The following is a 13636-nucleotide window of genomic DNA, read 5'->3' as shown; positions in this document are numbered from 1 at the left end:
AATATGACTGTAATAACTATGTAAAACCCAATTAATGAGCATCAAATATAGGGAACTGGTTTTCATCTTTCTGCATCGAGCTGTGCTAGCTTTCTGTATATAGATTTACATATCTGTACTATGCAGCCTCTCACAAATGGTGACACTACTCAAGATTGCACCTGGATATCCAAATGATGGTTTTTGTAAACTAGAAATACCTTCTACATTTCAACCTCCTGTACATCCCCATGCAAACAAACATGAAAATTAGTTTCTATAACCCCATTTTCTTTGTGGCATTTATGGATAAGAAGCAGTGGTTAAATGTTGGTACTGTAGCCACAATGTTGTGATTGTGATCCTAGGATTCCAGGGTTGACTCAGCCTTCCATCCTTTTGTGGGTTGGTAAAATGAGTACCCAGCTTGTTGGGGGCAATTGGCTTACATGTTGTAAACTGCTTAGAGAGTGCTTAGTTCAGTATGAAGCAGTATAGAAATGTAAAGTGGTTATTTGCTTGCTACTCTGTGCAAGAATTATAACAATAATTTAGTACAGATTAGATCTACATTTCTATCTTCATGTCCCAATTAAATGTACTGTTCTCTCCTTTGGAGGTAGTTCTGCCTTATGCTTTTAAAATGCATTATTTTGGGGTGCAGCCAAACTGGTATACTTGTCAGAGGACTGCAGGAAGCTGCCTCCTGTTTCGTCTACCTCAATATTCTCTATGCTGGCTGGTAGAGACTCCTCAGCTTCTTCTGAAACTGTGTATGGAAGGTCCAGAGATTGAAAACAAAACTTCCTGCTTTACAAAGCATGTGCTCTATTATTGAGCAAAGAAGAGAACCATTTGTCACTATAATAGTAATCTTTGTGTGCTTCCATGTGTGCTACTCCATCAAAATTAGAGGCTTATTTGGTTTACAAATGCTGAATTTGCAGATTTGCACACATTTTGTGCAGTTTGCCAAACAGGTCAATGTGGGTTCAGTGGACAGATAAGTCTCTTTGCAGTGTGCATCAACTCCACATGTATTCATTAGTAATTCAGTTTTATACTAGTTTTGCATTAGTAAGAAAAATAAATTTTAAAATCTGTACAACGTTTGTAATTAAATACTGTACATATTTTGAACAGAATATGCATTTCTAAATGTATTTTCTCTCAAAGTATGCTGTTCTGAGAATAATCTTGCAAGAAACAAATTAAAATACATTATGGTACCTTTCTTTTTTCTTTTTTGAGATGAAAACAAACCCAAAAGCATATAGTGCATTCAGGCATTAGTCTGGGAGATGCAGATCAGGTTGATTCACTTTGAAATCACCATAAATCCCTAGTATATGGGCACGGTAGGATTGGAGAAGTTTGAGATAAGACTATGAAGTAGCTGGATTCTAGCATCACACGTATAGGCCAGGTTTGACTTTTGCTGAAAGAGATTTGTAGGATTGTAAAAGTGAAAACTGTACAGGGCTTCTGCATCTTTAATAGGTTTGCAGAAGAAAGAATTTCATTAGCTGTTGCTGATCACTACAAATTCATTCTGACAAACCTATTAGTAGAGAAATGGACAATGCATCTACCTTGTGGCAGGCAACTGTCAGGATTGGGGTACACATTGGTCTGCATTCACACTGTTATTACTTCTCTGAACCATGAACAGAAGAAAAATAGTTCCCCCACAATAGTCAGTAGCATTTTTAAACCTCTGAGGGGGGCATATAGTTGGCCATTTTGCCACATTTCCAAGTGTTTTGCCACCTTTGCCTTGTTGAGGCCTCTGCAGACAAGGACTGGCAGACCTTCCTGTGCCAGTCTTGTCCTGTTTTGAAGAAAGGCTAGTACAGGTCCAAAAAGAGCCTTTATAAATCTAAGAACAGTGATAGGTCTCCCAAAACTGTGGCAAAATGTCAATACACCCCCTTGTAAAAGGCCATAGGTTGTATATGGTGTACATTCTACACTTTGCCAAGTTTTGTCTACATGTGTGAATGAACAACTCTTGGGCTACAGATTTACCATCTACTAAGCAAGTGAACAAGAAAGCGAAGTGTGGTATAGTGGTTTGAGCGTTGGACTTGGACTCTGGAGACCATGGTTCAAATCCCAGCTCAGCCATGGAAACCCACTGGGTAACCTTGGGCAAGTGACATTTTCTCAGCCTCAGTGGATGGCAATGGCAACCCCCTTTGAAGACATCTCCCACGAAAATCCTGTGATAGATTCACTTTAGGGTCGCCTTAAGTCGGAAACAACTTGAAGGCTCACAACAGCAACAAAAGCAAGTGAACAAGTCAGTTTGTAAGGGATGTAGAACAGTGACCGGGACCTGGGAAGCAAGAGGCTTCCATCTAAGCTAATCATGCAAAAACAAATGAACAAAAAACAGAAAACAAAGAAACAATGTCTCTTTAAAATATAGTTTGTGCTTTAGTGCAGAGGCAAGGCAACCTGTAGATCTTGATCTAATTTCAAAAGCTTTATGCTAGTGATTGGTTCAAAATTTTTCAAGAACTACTTCTTCCTTCCTCACCAGCTCTCTTGGGGTGGAAAAGAGGGTGAGGATGGAGGTAGGAAAGGGAGAGGCAGAGGGAGAGAGAGAGAGAGAACCTCCTGTACCATTAATGATTGTGGAGAAGAAGTAATTTCAACAAGCCTTGGCTTGTCACAGACCTTGGTAATGCCAGCTGAAAGTTTTTCTTTTACAGTTGGTATTGTGTTTGTTGTTATTGCTCATAGAATCATAGAATCATAGAGTTGGAAGAGACCGCAAGGGCGATCCAGTCCAACCCCCTGCCATGCAGGAAAACCAGATCAAAGCATCCCCGAAAGATGGCCATCCAGTCTCCGTTTGAAGACCTCCAAGGAGGGAGACTCCACTACACTCCGAGGAAGTGTGTTCCAATGTCGAACAGCCCTTACTGTCAGGAAATTCCTCCTAATGTTGAGGTGGAATCTCTTTTCCTGCAGCTTGCATCCATTGCTCTGGGTCCTAGTCTCTGGAGCAGCAGAAAACAAGCTTGCTTCCTCCTCAATATGACATCCCTTCAAGTATTTAAATAGGGCTATCATATCACCTCTTAACCTTCTCTTCTCCAGGCTAAACATCCCCAGCTCCCTGAGTCGTTCCTCATAGGGCAAGGTTTCCAGACCTTTCACCATTTTAGTCGCCCTTCTTTGGACAAGCTCCAGTTTCTCAATGTCCTTTCTGAATTGTGGCGCCCAGAACTGGACACAATATTCCAGGTGGGGCCTGACCAGAGCAGAATATAGTGGCACTATTACTTCCCTTGATCTAGACACTATACTTCTATTGATGCAGCCTAAAATCACATTGGCCTTGTTAGCTGCCGCATCGCACTGTTGACTCATGTTCAACTTGTGGTCTACTTGGACTCCTAGATCCCTTTCACATGTTGTCTCCTTAAGCCAGGTGTCCCCCATCCTATATCTGTGCATTTCATTTTTTCGCCCTAAGTGCAGTACCTTACATTTCTCCCTGTTGAAGTTCATTCTGTTAGCTGTGGCCCAGCTTTCTAGTCTATTCAGGTCATTCTGAATTTTGATCCTGTCCTCTGGAGTATTAGCTATTCCTCCTAATTTGGTGTCATCTGCAAATTTGATATGTATTCCCCCAATTTTTTCCTCCAAGTCATTGATAAAGATGTTGAACAGTACTGGGCCCAGGACGGAGCCCTGTGGGACTCCCCTGGTCACTTCTCTCCAGGATGAAAAGGTGCCATTGTTGAGCACCCTTTGGGTTCGGCCGGTCAACCAGTTACAAATCCACTTAACAGTTGCATTGCCTAGCCCACATTTTACAAGCTTGTTTGCAAGAATGTCATGGGGAACTTTGTCAAAAGCCTTACTGAAATCAAGATATACTATATCCACAGCATTCCCTTCATCTACCAAGCTGGTAATTTTATCAAAGAAAGAGATTAGATTTGTCTGGCATGACTTGTTTCTCTGAAACCCATGTTGACTTTTTGTGATTATGGCATTGCCTTCTAGATGTTCATAGATTCTCTGTTTAATGATCTGCTCTAGAATCTTTCCTGGTATTGATGTCAGACTAACTAGACGATAATTGTTGGGATCCTCTTTCTTCCCCTTTTTGAAGATGGGGACAACGTTTGCCCTCCTCCAGTCTGCTGGGACTTCTCCTGTTCTCCAGGAGTTTTCAAAGATTATTGCCAATGGCTCCGATATTACATTTGCCAGTTCTTTTAATACCCTTGGATGTAGCTCATCTGGTCCTGGAGACTTAAATTCATTTAGGTTAAACAGGTATTCCTGTACTATCTCTTTACTTATTTTGTGCTGAATTTCCCCTATTCTGGCCTCTGCTCCATTATCCTCAGGTTGAGCACCCTTTGCCTTTTCTGAGAAGACTGAGGCAAAGAAAGTGTTGAGTAATTCTGCCTTTTCTCTGTCTTCTGTTAGCATTTTGCCATCTTCTCCACGCAGTGGTCCTACTGTTTCCTTCTTCTTCCTTTTGCTGCGGACATATCCAAAAAAGCCCTTTTTGTTGTTCTTAACCTCTCTAGCAAGCCTGAGTTCATTCTGTGCTTTAGCTTTTCTGACCTTATCTCTACACTTGCTAGCTATTTCTTTGAATTCCTCTTTGGTGATTTCCCCATTTTTCAATTTCTTATACATGTTCCTTTTAAAAGTTAGCTGAGCTGAAAGTTCCTTGGTCATCCATCCTGGGTTCTTGAGACATCTCCCATTTTTCTTTCTCACTGGAACTGTTTTAATTTGTGCCTTCACTATCTCCCTTTTGAGAAACTCCCATCCATCTTGAACTCCCGTCTCTTTTAGTATTCCTGACCATGGGATCGGCCCCAGTATTTCTCTAAGTTTACTGAAATCCGCTCTCCTGAAGTCTAGAATGCGTGTCTGACTATGCCTGGTTTCTCCTTTCCACTGTATAACAAACTCCAGGAGAACATGGTCACTTCCACCTAAGGATCCCACCACTTGCACTTCATTAACCAAGTCATCCTTGTTGGTTAGGATCAGATCTAAAATAGCTGATCCCCTTGTTGCCTCTTCCACCTTTTGGACCATGAAATTGTCTCCAAGGCAAGTGAGGAATTTACTAGACCTTGAGGATCTGGCTGAGTTTGACTTCCAACAAATATCAGGGTAGTTGAAGTCACCCATCACTACTACATCTCTCCTTTCTGAGTGTGTGGTCATCTGTTCTAGAAAGGCATCATCCAATTCCTCCGTCTGACTTGGGGGTCTGTAGTAGACTCCCATCATAACATCCTTGTTGTTTCCCTGCCCTTTAATTTTTATCCAGATGCTCTCCACCTGGCTTCCAGGATTGATGTCCTGAATCTCTTCACTGGTGTAAATGTCCCTGACATATAGGGCTATTCCTCCTCCTCTCCTGTTTGGCCTGTTTCTCTTGAAAAGGTTATACCCCCCTATTTCCACATTCCAATCATGAGACTCATCCCACCAGGTTTCAGTGATGCCTATTATATCATATTTGCTTTGTTGTACTAGGAGTTGAAGTTCATCTTGCTTATTTCCCATGCTCTGTGCATTAGTGTAGAGGCATCTAAGACCATGTGTTCCCTTTACTTGCTGCCTGTGCAAGTTCTTTTGCCTCCCATTGTTGGGTCCTTGCACTGTTTGTCTTGTTCCCTCTCTGTCAGTTTCTTCTCCAGCCTTTTTGCCTTCCAGAATACTGTCTCCCTCCCCCACATAACTCAGTTTAAAGCCCTCCTGATCAACCCATCCCTTGCCAGAAGTCCCTACTCATGGAACTGCAGCCCATGGTCCAAGAATCCAAATCGTTCTTGGCGGCACCATCTACGGAGCCAGTTATTTACATCCGCTATTTTCTTCTCCCTTCCTGGACCATGCCCTTCGACTGGGAGAAGAGAGGAGATGACAACCTGTGCATCCACCTCTTTCAACTTCCTACCCAAAGCCTCATAATCCCTTATGATATTCTGAAGGCTATGCCTTGCAGTATCATTGGTCCCCACATGAACCAAAAGAAAGGGGTAATGGTCAGTAGGCTTGACCAGTCTTGTCAGCCTCTCTGTCACATAACGGATCTTTGCCCCAGGGAGACAGCACACCTCCCGAGACATCTTGTCAGGCCCACAAACCACTGGTTCAGTGCCTCTCAGCAAAGAGTCCCCGATGACCACTACACGCCTCCTCCGAGGCTTAGCAGTGGCCGTTCCCTTTGGTGGAGCTCTCTGGGTCCCCTGCTCTGTCCCTGAGGTCTGTCCCTGCTGTTGTTCCTCATCATCCTTGATAGTAGAGAGAGATTGAAATCGATTCTGTAGCTGTAAGCTTACAGAATGTTCCCTGGTTTCCCTACTTCTGTGTGTGACCTTCCTCCAACTATCTACTTCTGTTGTATGTGAAGTGACCTCCTCTTCCCCAGCAACTTCCTCTGTGTGTTTCCTGTCCAGGACCATCTGGTCCATTCTGGTCAGGAAAACCTCTTCCTCCCTATGATGCTGAAGTGTAGCTACCTGGGCCTCCAGCTGCTGTACTTTCTCTTCTAAGAGGGCTACCAACTTGCACTTGGGGCAGGTAAAGTTCCCCATATCCCTAGGCAAGAAGACAAACATCCCACAGGTGTTGCAGGTGACTGCAGCAGGGCCTTCAGTGTCCATATTGAGAAGTCTTAAGGAAACTTTGAACAAAACTGTGGGTTTCCCCTGTTAAACACAAGTGTAAAGACCCCCTGATGGCTTGGCCTTTGTCCCCAAACTCTGTCCTTGAGTTCAATTCACTGGCCTTATAGTTATGTAGACTAGCTCCTTTCAGAGCAAGTCTCTGACTCACTTCCTCTGAGCAGAAGTACCCACAAGCCCCTTAAGGAAAAGGGAAAAGAAAATGTGGAAAATTAAAGAGACCCCTCTAACAATGTTCCCAGGCCAGCTTCTCCTATGTACTCCAAATCCTCCTTGACTATATAACTATTTTTTAAAAATAAAAATAAGCGCCTCCCCCAGCAATTAAAGAGAATTAGGCTTCTGCCCACTCCCACCAAGATCCACAACAATATCCCAAGTTTAAAAAGGTCAGATCTCACCAAAGCACATGGGGAGAGAAAACCAGCTTTCCTCTTGGAAAAGGTGAGCTAGAATGCTACTTTAGTGTGTGCTGGGAGGGAAACCAGTTCTTGAGTGCTATGATCAGGTGTGGGATCTCCATGTGATTTTCACTTGAAGACTTAAAAAAGGAAAAGGTTTTTGGGAATGGATATAAACCTTCTAAATTGCTTATGTATAAATCTGAAACAAAGGGTTAATTACAATCAAGGAACGTTGCTTGGTCAAGCAAAACCACTAATAACAGTAATAATCTCTAAATTCCAAAAGGCATGTTGGAAGGAGGGACGTTTCTTTTGTTTCCTAGTCAAGGCAAAATCTCAGTCAGGTGGTTTGTAAATCTTCAGAATGGGACTGAAACCCCACTCATATTGACCCTAAAGCCTTTGAATGCCTACACAGAGAAAAGTACACCATGCAGGATCTATCATGTCCACTTCTATCACACATCACCTGACCCTTGTATGCTGCTGTCAACTGGTCTTACTCAACCCCACACCCTCCCCACTTCTCTTCAGGAGAAAAACACATTGCATGCACATATACTTACCAGCTACACTTCCTCTTCCTCACCAAGACATTTCCTGTTCATCAGGATCTTGAAAAAAACTGAGCAGCCTTTCTTACTTAACCACTGTTTGGAGTTCAGCATCAGTTTAATTTTATATTTAGTAGACAGTCGCACTCCAGGACCATGATGAGTCTGAGCAACTCCATTTACTGCTGCCATCATCCTGTTCCTGGGATCTCCCTCATCTCTCCATTTTTCTGTGCCAACCCTCCCTGCCCTCCACTGCAGGGTGTGTAGAAATTTACTCTCCTTCCTTGTTTATGGGTTGGACTGAACTGTGGTTTACCTTACCAAGGCAGCTCAGGAGGCAACACAATGTGTGCAACAGGGATAGGGTATCAAGGGGCTTTGGGCAGTGGCACAGAGTGAGATGACTACCTTAGGCAGTAAATTTGGAGTATTAGGAAAGGGCAGGAAAATTGTTACTTATTTATTTTGTCATTGCATTTTGCTGTTGTTGCTGCCAAGAATGGGAAGAAATGCTTGCAGGATTTTGCCTTTGTTACCAAAACTACTTGGGATATTATGCACCCACAACTTTGAGAGGGTGAAGAGTGGGACAGACAGATTGTTACTCCACTTCTGGCACCAGTATGTATTGGTCCTTCCTGCCTGGCAGGAGTGGATCCTGAAGACATTGCGAGGAGCATTAGATTTGTTGCAGCTACGCTTTCTCCCTGTAGCCAACACTTCTATGTATTCCACTATAGTTGATTCCAGTGGAGCTGGAAAAATATCTAAAGGAGTGCACTCAGCTCAGTGGACACATGATTGAACCTAAGGGGCTTGCCATTTGCTTAACCATGCTACCAAGCCTGTTTGGTGGTATAATATAACCATTGCCTAATTAAGTGCATAGGTCTGGAAAAGGATAGTAATAAAAGAATAGATTCTAGGAGATGAACAATGTGGTCCTATTCATATTTACAGGTCTTGTTGAATTCAATTGACTTTATACAGTACTTCCAGATGGGTGGGAATAAGATTACCACCTTAGGATGTATCTAGAGAGTTTTCCATATCACAAAAGATGGTGTAGAGGGAAGTGCCAAAATCATCTTTTCTTCCAGGACATAGTTATGCTTACTAAATGAAATTGGATGTGTGAGGTGCATAGGCTATGTCAAACATCTTCTAGCTCTTGTTGGCTCTGTAGAGTCAAACGTAACATAACTGGGCCTAAATTATATTGTTAGTCCTACCTAGAATCAATTATTCAGTTGGATTCATCTATGTGTCAACTTACCATTCAACAATTAACTGAATGGGACTACTCTAGTTGGGACTAACCCACAGAATTCCAGCCTTGGCGTGTATGAAGCAGAAGCATTGGAAAAGTATTTCCATCCCTTTATCTTAGTACAGTCTTGATTTGCCCAATGTTTTATTGCCCTAGGCACATGGTTTAAATTATGCAAACATATGGAGAACTGCCCTGGCTTGCCAGGCAAGAAAAAGTCCAGATAGCACTGAAAGATGGAGACAGGTTGGCAAGAAGTTAGTTCAATACTAACTGCTTTATCACACTAGGGGGCAAACAGGATTTAAACAAGAGTTAAACTAGAGAAAACCAGGAAATGTCATGTGATAAACATCAAGCATTACACAAACAAAACGAGCAGCAGGCTTACACTTAGACAGTCTGAACAAAAGGGGACCAAACAAGTGATCTGTGTAACTACTAGACTACTTCTATTCACAAGATATATATATCAGGGTACATAATTACAAAAGACATCAACAGTTGACAATATTCTTCTGAAAGGTGGAGTGATAACAGTCCATATGAACAATGTTGCTGATTTTAGCAGTGAAAGTGGTTCTACTGCTGCAACATCATATTAAAGTCCAAAATCTAAAAAGCAATAATAATAGATGATACTTGGAGCAAATGACCTTGAAGTTGGAACTGATAATATTTGCTGGTAGCAGGGTCCTTTATGGGTTGAATTCAGACGGGACGGCTACCTCCGGAGTCCTGTGTGGAAGGTTTTCCTCCACCAGGTAGACCTATCATTTCAGGGTCAGGGTCCCTTTTGGAACCTTTATCCCAATATTTGGATTCATTCTTGGCACTATTATACATATCTTGTGAATAGAAGTAGTCTAGTAGTTACACAGATCACTTGTTTGGTCCCCTTTTGTTCAAACATCAAGCATTTCCTGGTTTTCTCTAGTTTAACTCTCATTTATGGTAAATCCTGTTTGCCCCCTAGTGTGATAAAGCAGTTAGTTACATTAGTATGTGAGCAGAAGCATTTTTGGCTTCTGCAACCCAATTTGGAATGAAAATACTGTACAAACCTGGTAGAAGAACCTTGCATACAATCTTGTGCTGGCTTCTAAAAATAGGAAAAAAATAATTGCATGGTTTCATTATTATATGCCTCAGATCTGTGGTCAACAATAGCAAAAACTGGATCCAGGACTAGCTCCAGGTATTTGAGGGTTCTTGAATAACATTCCCACAAAGGAAGCTCTCTTTTAGGAATCATCTGTCATTAGTACCTCTTCATCTTCTTTCTCCTCTTCCTGCTGTTCTTATCACCACTGTTGTCAGGACCCAAGCAAGAGGTAGATGAACAAGCAGATAATAAAGAAGAGCAAGACCAGGTGCACTTGTCAGCAGCCCTTTCTACAACATTTGGGGTATGGTCTGTTGACAAAGTCCCAATGCTACTTGCTCTTAATGCCAGTCGTGTATTCTAGCTTTTCATCCACTTGGTCTGACCTACACTCTATCACTGAATTTTTGACTAGCTATCAGGATACAGGCAGCAAACCAAACTTAATTCTTGGTTTTAACTCTAGCTTCTTTGTCCCTTTCCCCTTCAGATCTTGGATCACCATGATTACATTCATCTCAACACAGTATTCAAGAAGTGTCTCCTTAGCACCAGCAGGAAGTATTAATAGTAATTCGTATTAGGCCATTGTTGGTGTCTATTCCACAACTTTTGACAAATAGTGATTCTTCAGAATCCTTCTTTTGTCTTGACAGTTATAGTAATTATTTTAAAATAAAATATTAATTCATATGATTGATAATGATGTCTATCAATGATTATTATGAAGACATTTTTTCTGGAACATCCATATTAGAAAATGTAAAGTTATATCATGTTTCTTCATATTTTCTTGTCTATTCATAAGGCTATACAATTTTTATTATTTATTTATTTATTTATTTATTATAATCCAAATAATATAAATAACCAACGTAAGTGAAAAGCCACAAAACCATAAAAGCAGTGAAAAACAGTCGTTGGGATGGGAAAAAATGCATTTTAAAAGCTTGGGAATATAAAAAAACCTTTGTTTATCAAAAGGACAAATACGTAAAAGCAAGCAACATCTGTAGGAAGAGTGTTGCAAAAATGGGATGTCACTACTTAGGCCTTTTCTCTGGTAGTTATGTCCATTGCCTCAAATGGTGAGAACTTCCACTAGAAGCCTGCCACTGAAGACTTTAATATATGTGTAAGTATATATGGAAGTGGGCAGTCCTTAATTCCATGATCCTAAATCATGAACATTTTTAAAGATCAAAACCGGTATATGTATCGAACCACAGACTGACTGGAGGTGGGTGAAACTGGCACAGCATTGGCACATGTCCAGTCTAAACTGCCCTCAAAGGCAACTCCACATATCACACATTACATTATACTGTGCAGTTTGAGATAGAAATAAGCACAAAGTCAAAAGGAGGTGCTGTGAGTGGGGTGGGGGAGGTAGGTATAAAGCGATTCTGTAAAATAAACTTCTCTATGAAAAAATAGAATAAATTGAATCAGAAAATGCCTTTGAAGTGAAGTACCAGATGCCCCCAAGTAAAACAAAAAGTATATGAGCAGCATGGTGTAGTGGTTTGAGTGTTGGATTAGGATACTAGGTAACCTGGGTTCAAATTCTTGCTCAGCCATGGATACCCACTAGGTGACCTTGGGCAAGTCACACTCTTTCAGCCTCAGAGGAAGACAAAGCCAACCCCCTCTGAACAAATTTAGCCATGAAAGCTCCATAATAGGTTCACCTTAGGGTCGTCATAAGTCAGAACTCACTTGAAGGCACACAACAGCATATGATCCCAAAGGGGCTGCAACTGTTTCCTGGAATTGAAAGGCTGTAGTTGGCTGAATATCTTTGCTAACCTCCCCCATTTCTTTCAGGTGGAATATCTCCTGAAGAAGATCTGCACAGCCATGAGCATTGAGCTCAACAGTGGAGAGTTGGATGACTACTACCTTTCTCAAGAGACCCAGCAGCAAAGTGGTTTGACAGTTTGGCAATTCCTTGACTTGGTAAATTCAGGCCGGTTCCTCCGAGGAATAGAGCGTGAGGCCATCAGTATGGCCATTGAAGAGGTCTACCAGGAGATCATTGGGGATGTATTGAAACAGGTAAAGAACTCTTCCATTGTTTGAAATGGAGATAAATGCTTTGCTAGGGTATGTTGAACATTTAGCTTGGTGTTTCTCAAACTGTGGGTTGGTGAACTCTGCACACTTTTCAGCAGAGATCAGTGTTGCAACCTGCCCATGAGAAGGAGGGAAGTATGAAAGAAACTGGCAGTGAATTGTCCTTTCGTCTGCTCTTCTCCTTCCACATGTCATTCACACAGACTCAGCTTGACTGAATTCACAGGGTTGTTTTGAGGATAAAGTAGGAAAGAGGAGAGCCATGTATGCCACCTTGTGTTCATTAGAGAAAAGGCAGTACAGAGGTGTGACAATAAATTAGGAAATACCTATGGCAAAGAATTTAGCAATTTTTTTTTAAAAAGTGTAAATATATGTAAATTCAAAATCGTATCAGTAACTGGTAAGTGATAATGCCAAACTCCTCTTTCATCTGCCACCATTTTGTAATGGAGAGGGGCTAAGGTATTTTCATCTCTGAAAATTTGATAATCACTGGTTTTTTTTGTGGGTTTTTTGGACTATGTGGCTGTGTTCTATGTGAAATTATGTGGACTATGTGAAATTATCCAGATGTAAACAGTATTTTATGCCCAGGATGGTTTGTGCCATGTTCTGCTACTGCTGATTTTTCTGGCTGGCCCAGTCTGCAGTCTCTCTCGTGTTCCTTGATTTGTTAGCACACTGCGTTTGGTGGTCCTTAAGTAGACTTGTTCGCAGCTGCATGGTATGCGGTAAACTCCTGCGGCTGTGAGAGGGTCTCTCTGGTCCTTGGCTGAGTGAAGCATTTGCTGGCCCAGTCTGCAGTGTCTCTCGTGTTCCTTGATTCTTGTTTGCACACTGCATGCCACAAACCATCCTGGGCATAAAATACTGTTTAAAAACACTGAAATCCTGGACCATGCCAACAACCACCATGTCAGGATGCACAGGGAAGCCATTGAAATCCACAAACATCTGGATAATTTCAACTGGAAAGAAGAAACCCTTAAAGTGAACAAAATTTGGCTACCACTCCTGAGTAACAGCAAAATAAGGACTCAGCAAATGCAAATGGGAAACCACTCAGAGTCAGGGGCTTTCCCAGCAGATAATGATCACCAATTAGCAGACACTAATCCTCTTTTGCATTAGCCTTCCAGCCTGAGGCCTACCATCAGCACAGAACAATACACACCTGCATTCCCAGGCTCACACCGTATATAGAGACCCACTTTTTTCTAGACAAGCATTCTCTGAAGATGCCAGCTACAGATGCTGGCGAAACATCAGGAAGAAAATCTTCTAGAACACGGCCACATTGCCTGAAAAACCCACAAAAAACTATGGATGCCGGCCATGAAAGCCTTCGACTTCACAGAAGCAGCTTTCTTTTGGTAAAGTCCTAACTGGTTTGATGGAGATTGTGCCTGCTGTATATCATCTTTCAACAAGAATGAGGGCCACACCATTAGCCAATTTCTGACATCCAAGTGAGGGAAGAGCAGTACAATAAAGAAAAAGGAGTAGTTGGGTGTGGAAAGGCCAGAAAATCTGTATTGATGTCTAGTTTTTCCCCCCTC

The 13636-nt window shown here is 41.8% G+C and overlaps 1 protein-coding gene across 4 annotated transcripts in view; it reads left to right on the top strand.

The window, feature by feature from the left end:
• Window positions 1–13636, top strand: part of DEF6 (DEF6 guanine nucleotide exchange factor) — a 72889-nt gene that overhangs the window by 44526 nt on the left and 14727 nt on the right. For all 4 annotated transcript variants that reach the window (XM_089514667.1, XM_089514664.1, XM_089514663.1 and 1 more), the window contains exon 4: window positions 11826–12056. In XM_089514667.1, the coding sequence (XP_089370793.1) occupies window positions 11826–12056 (231 nt within the window). The remainder of the gene's footprint in view (window positions 1–11825; window positions 12057–13636) is intronic.

The sequence above is a fragment of the Sceloporus occidentalis genome, unplaced genomic scaffold, assembly GCF_023333645.1.
Source record: "Sceloporus occidentalis isolate IW3139 unplaced genomic scaffold, rSceOcc1.0.p SCAF_3, whole genome shotgun sequence".
In the NCBI taxonomy this organism is placed as follows: Eukaryota; Metazoa; Chordata; class Lepidosauria; order Squamata; family Phrynosomatidae; genus Sceloporus; species Sceloporus occidentalis.
This window is presented reverse-complemented; position numbering and strand designations above follow the sequence as displayed.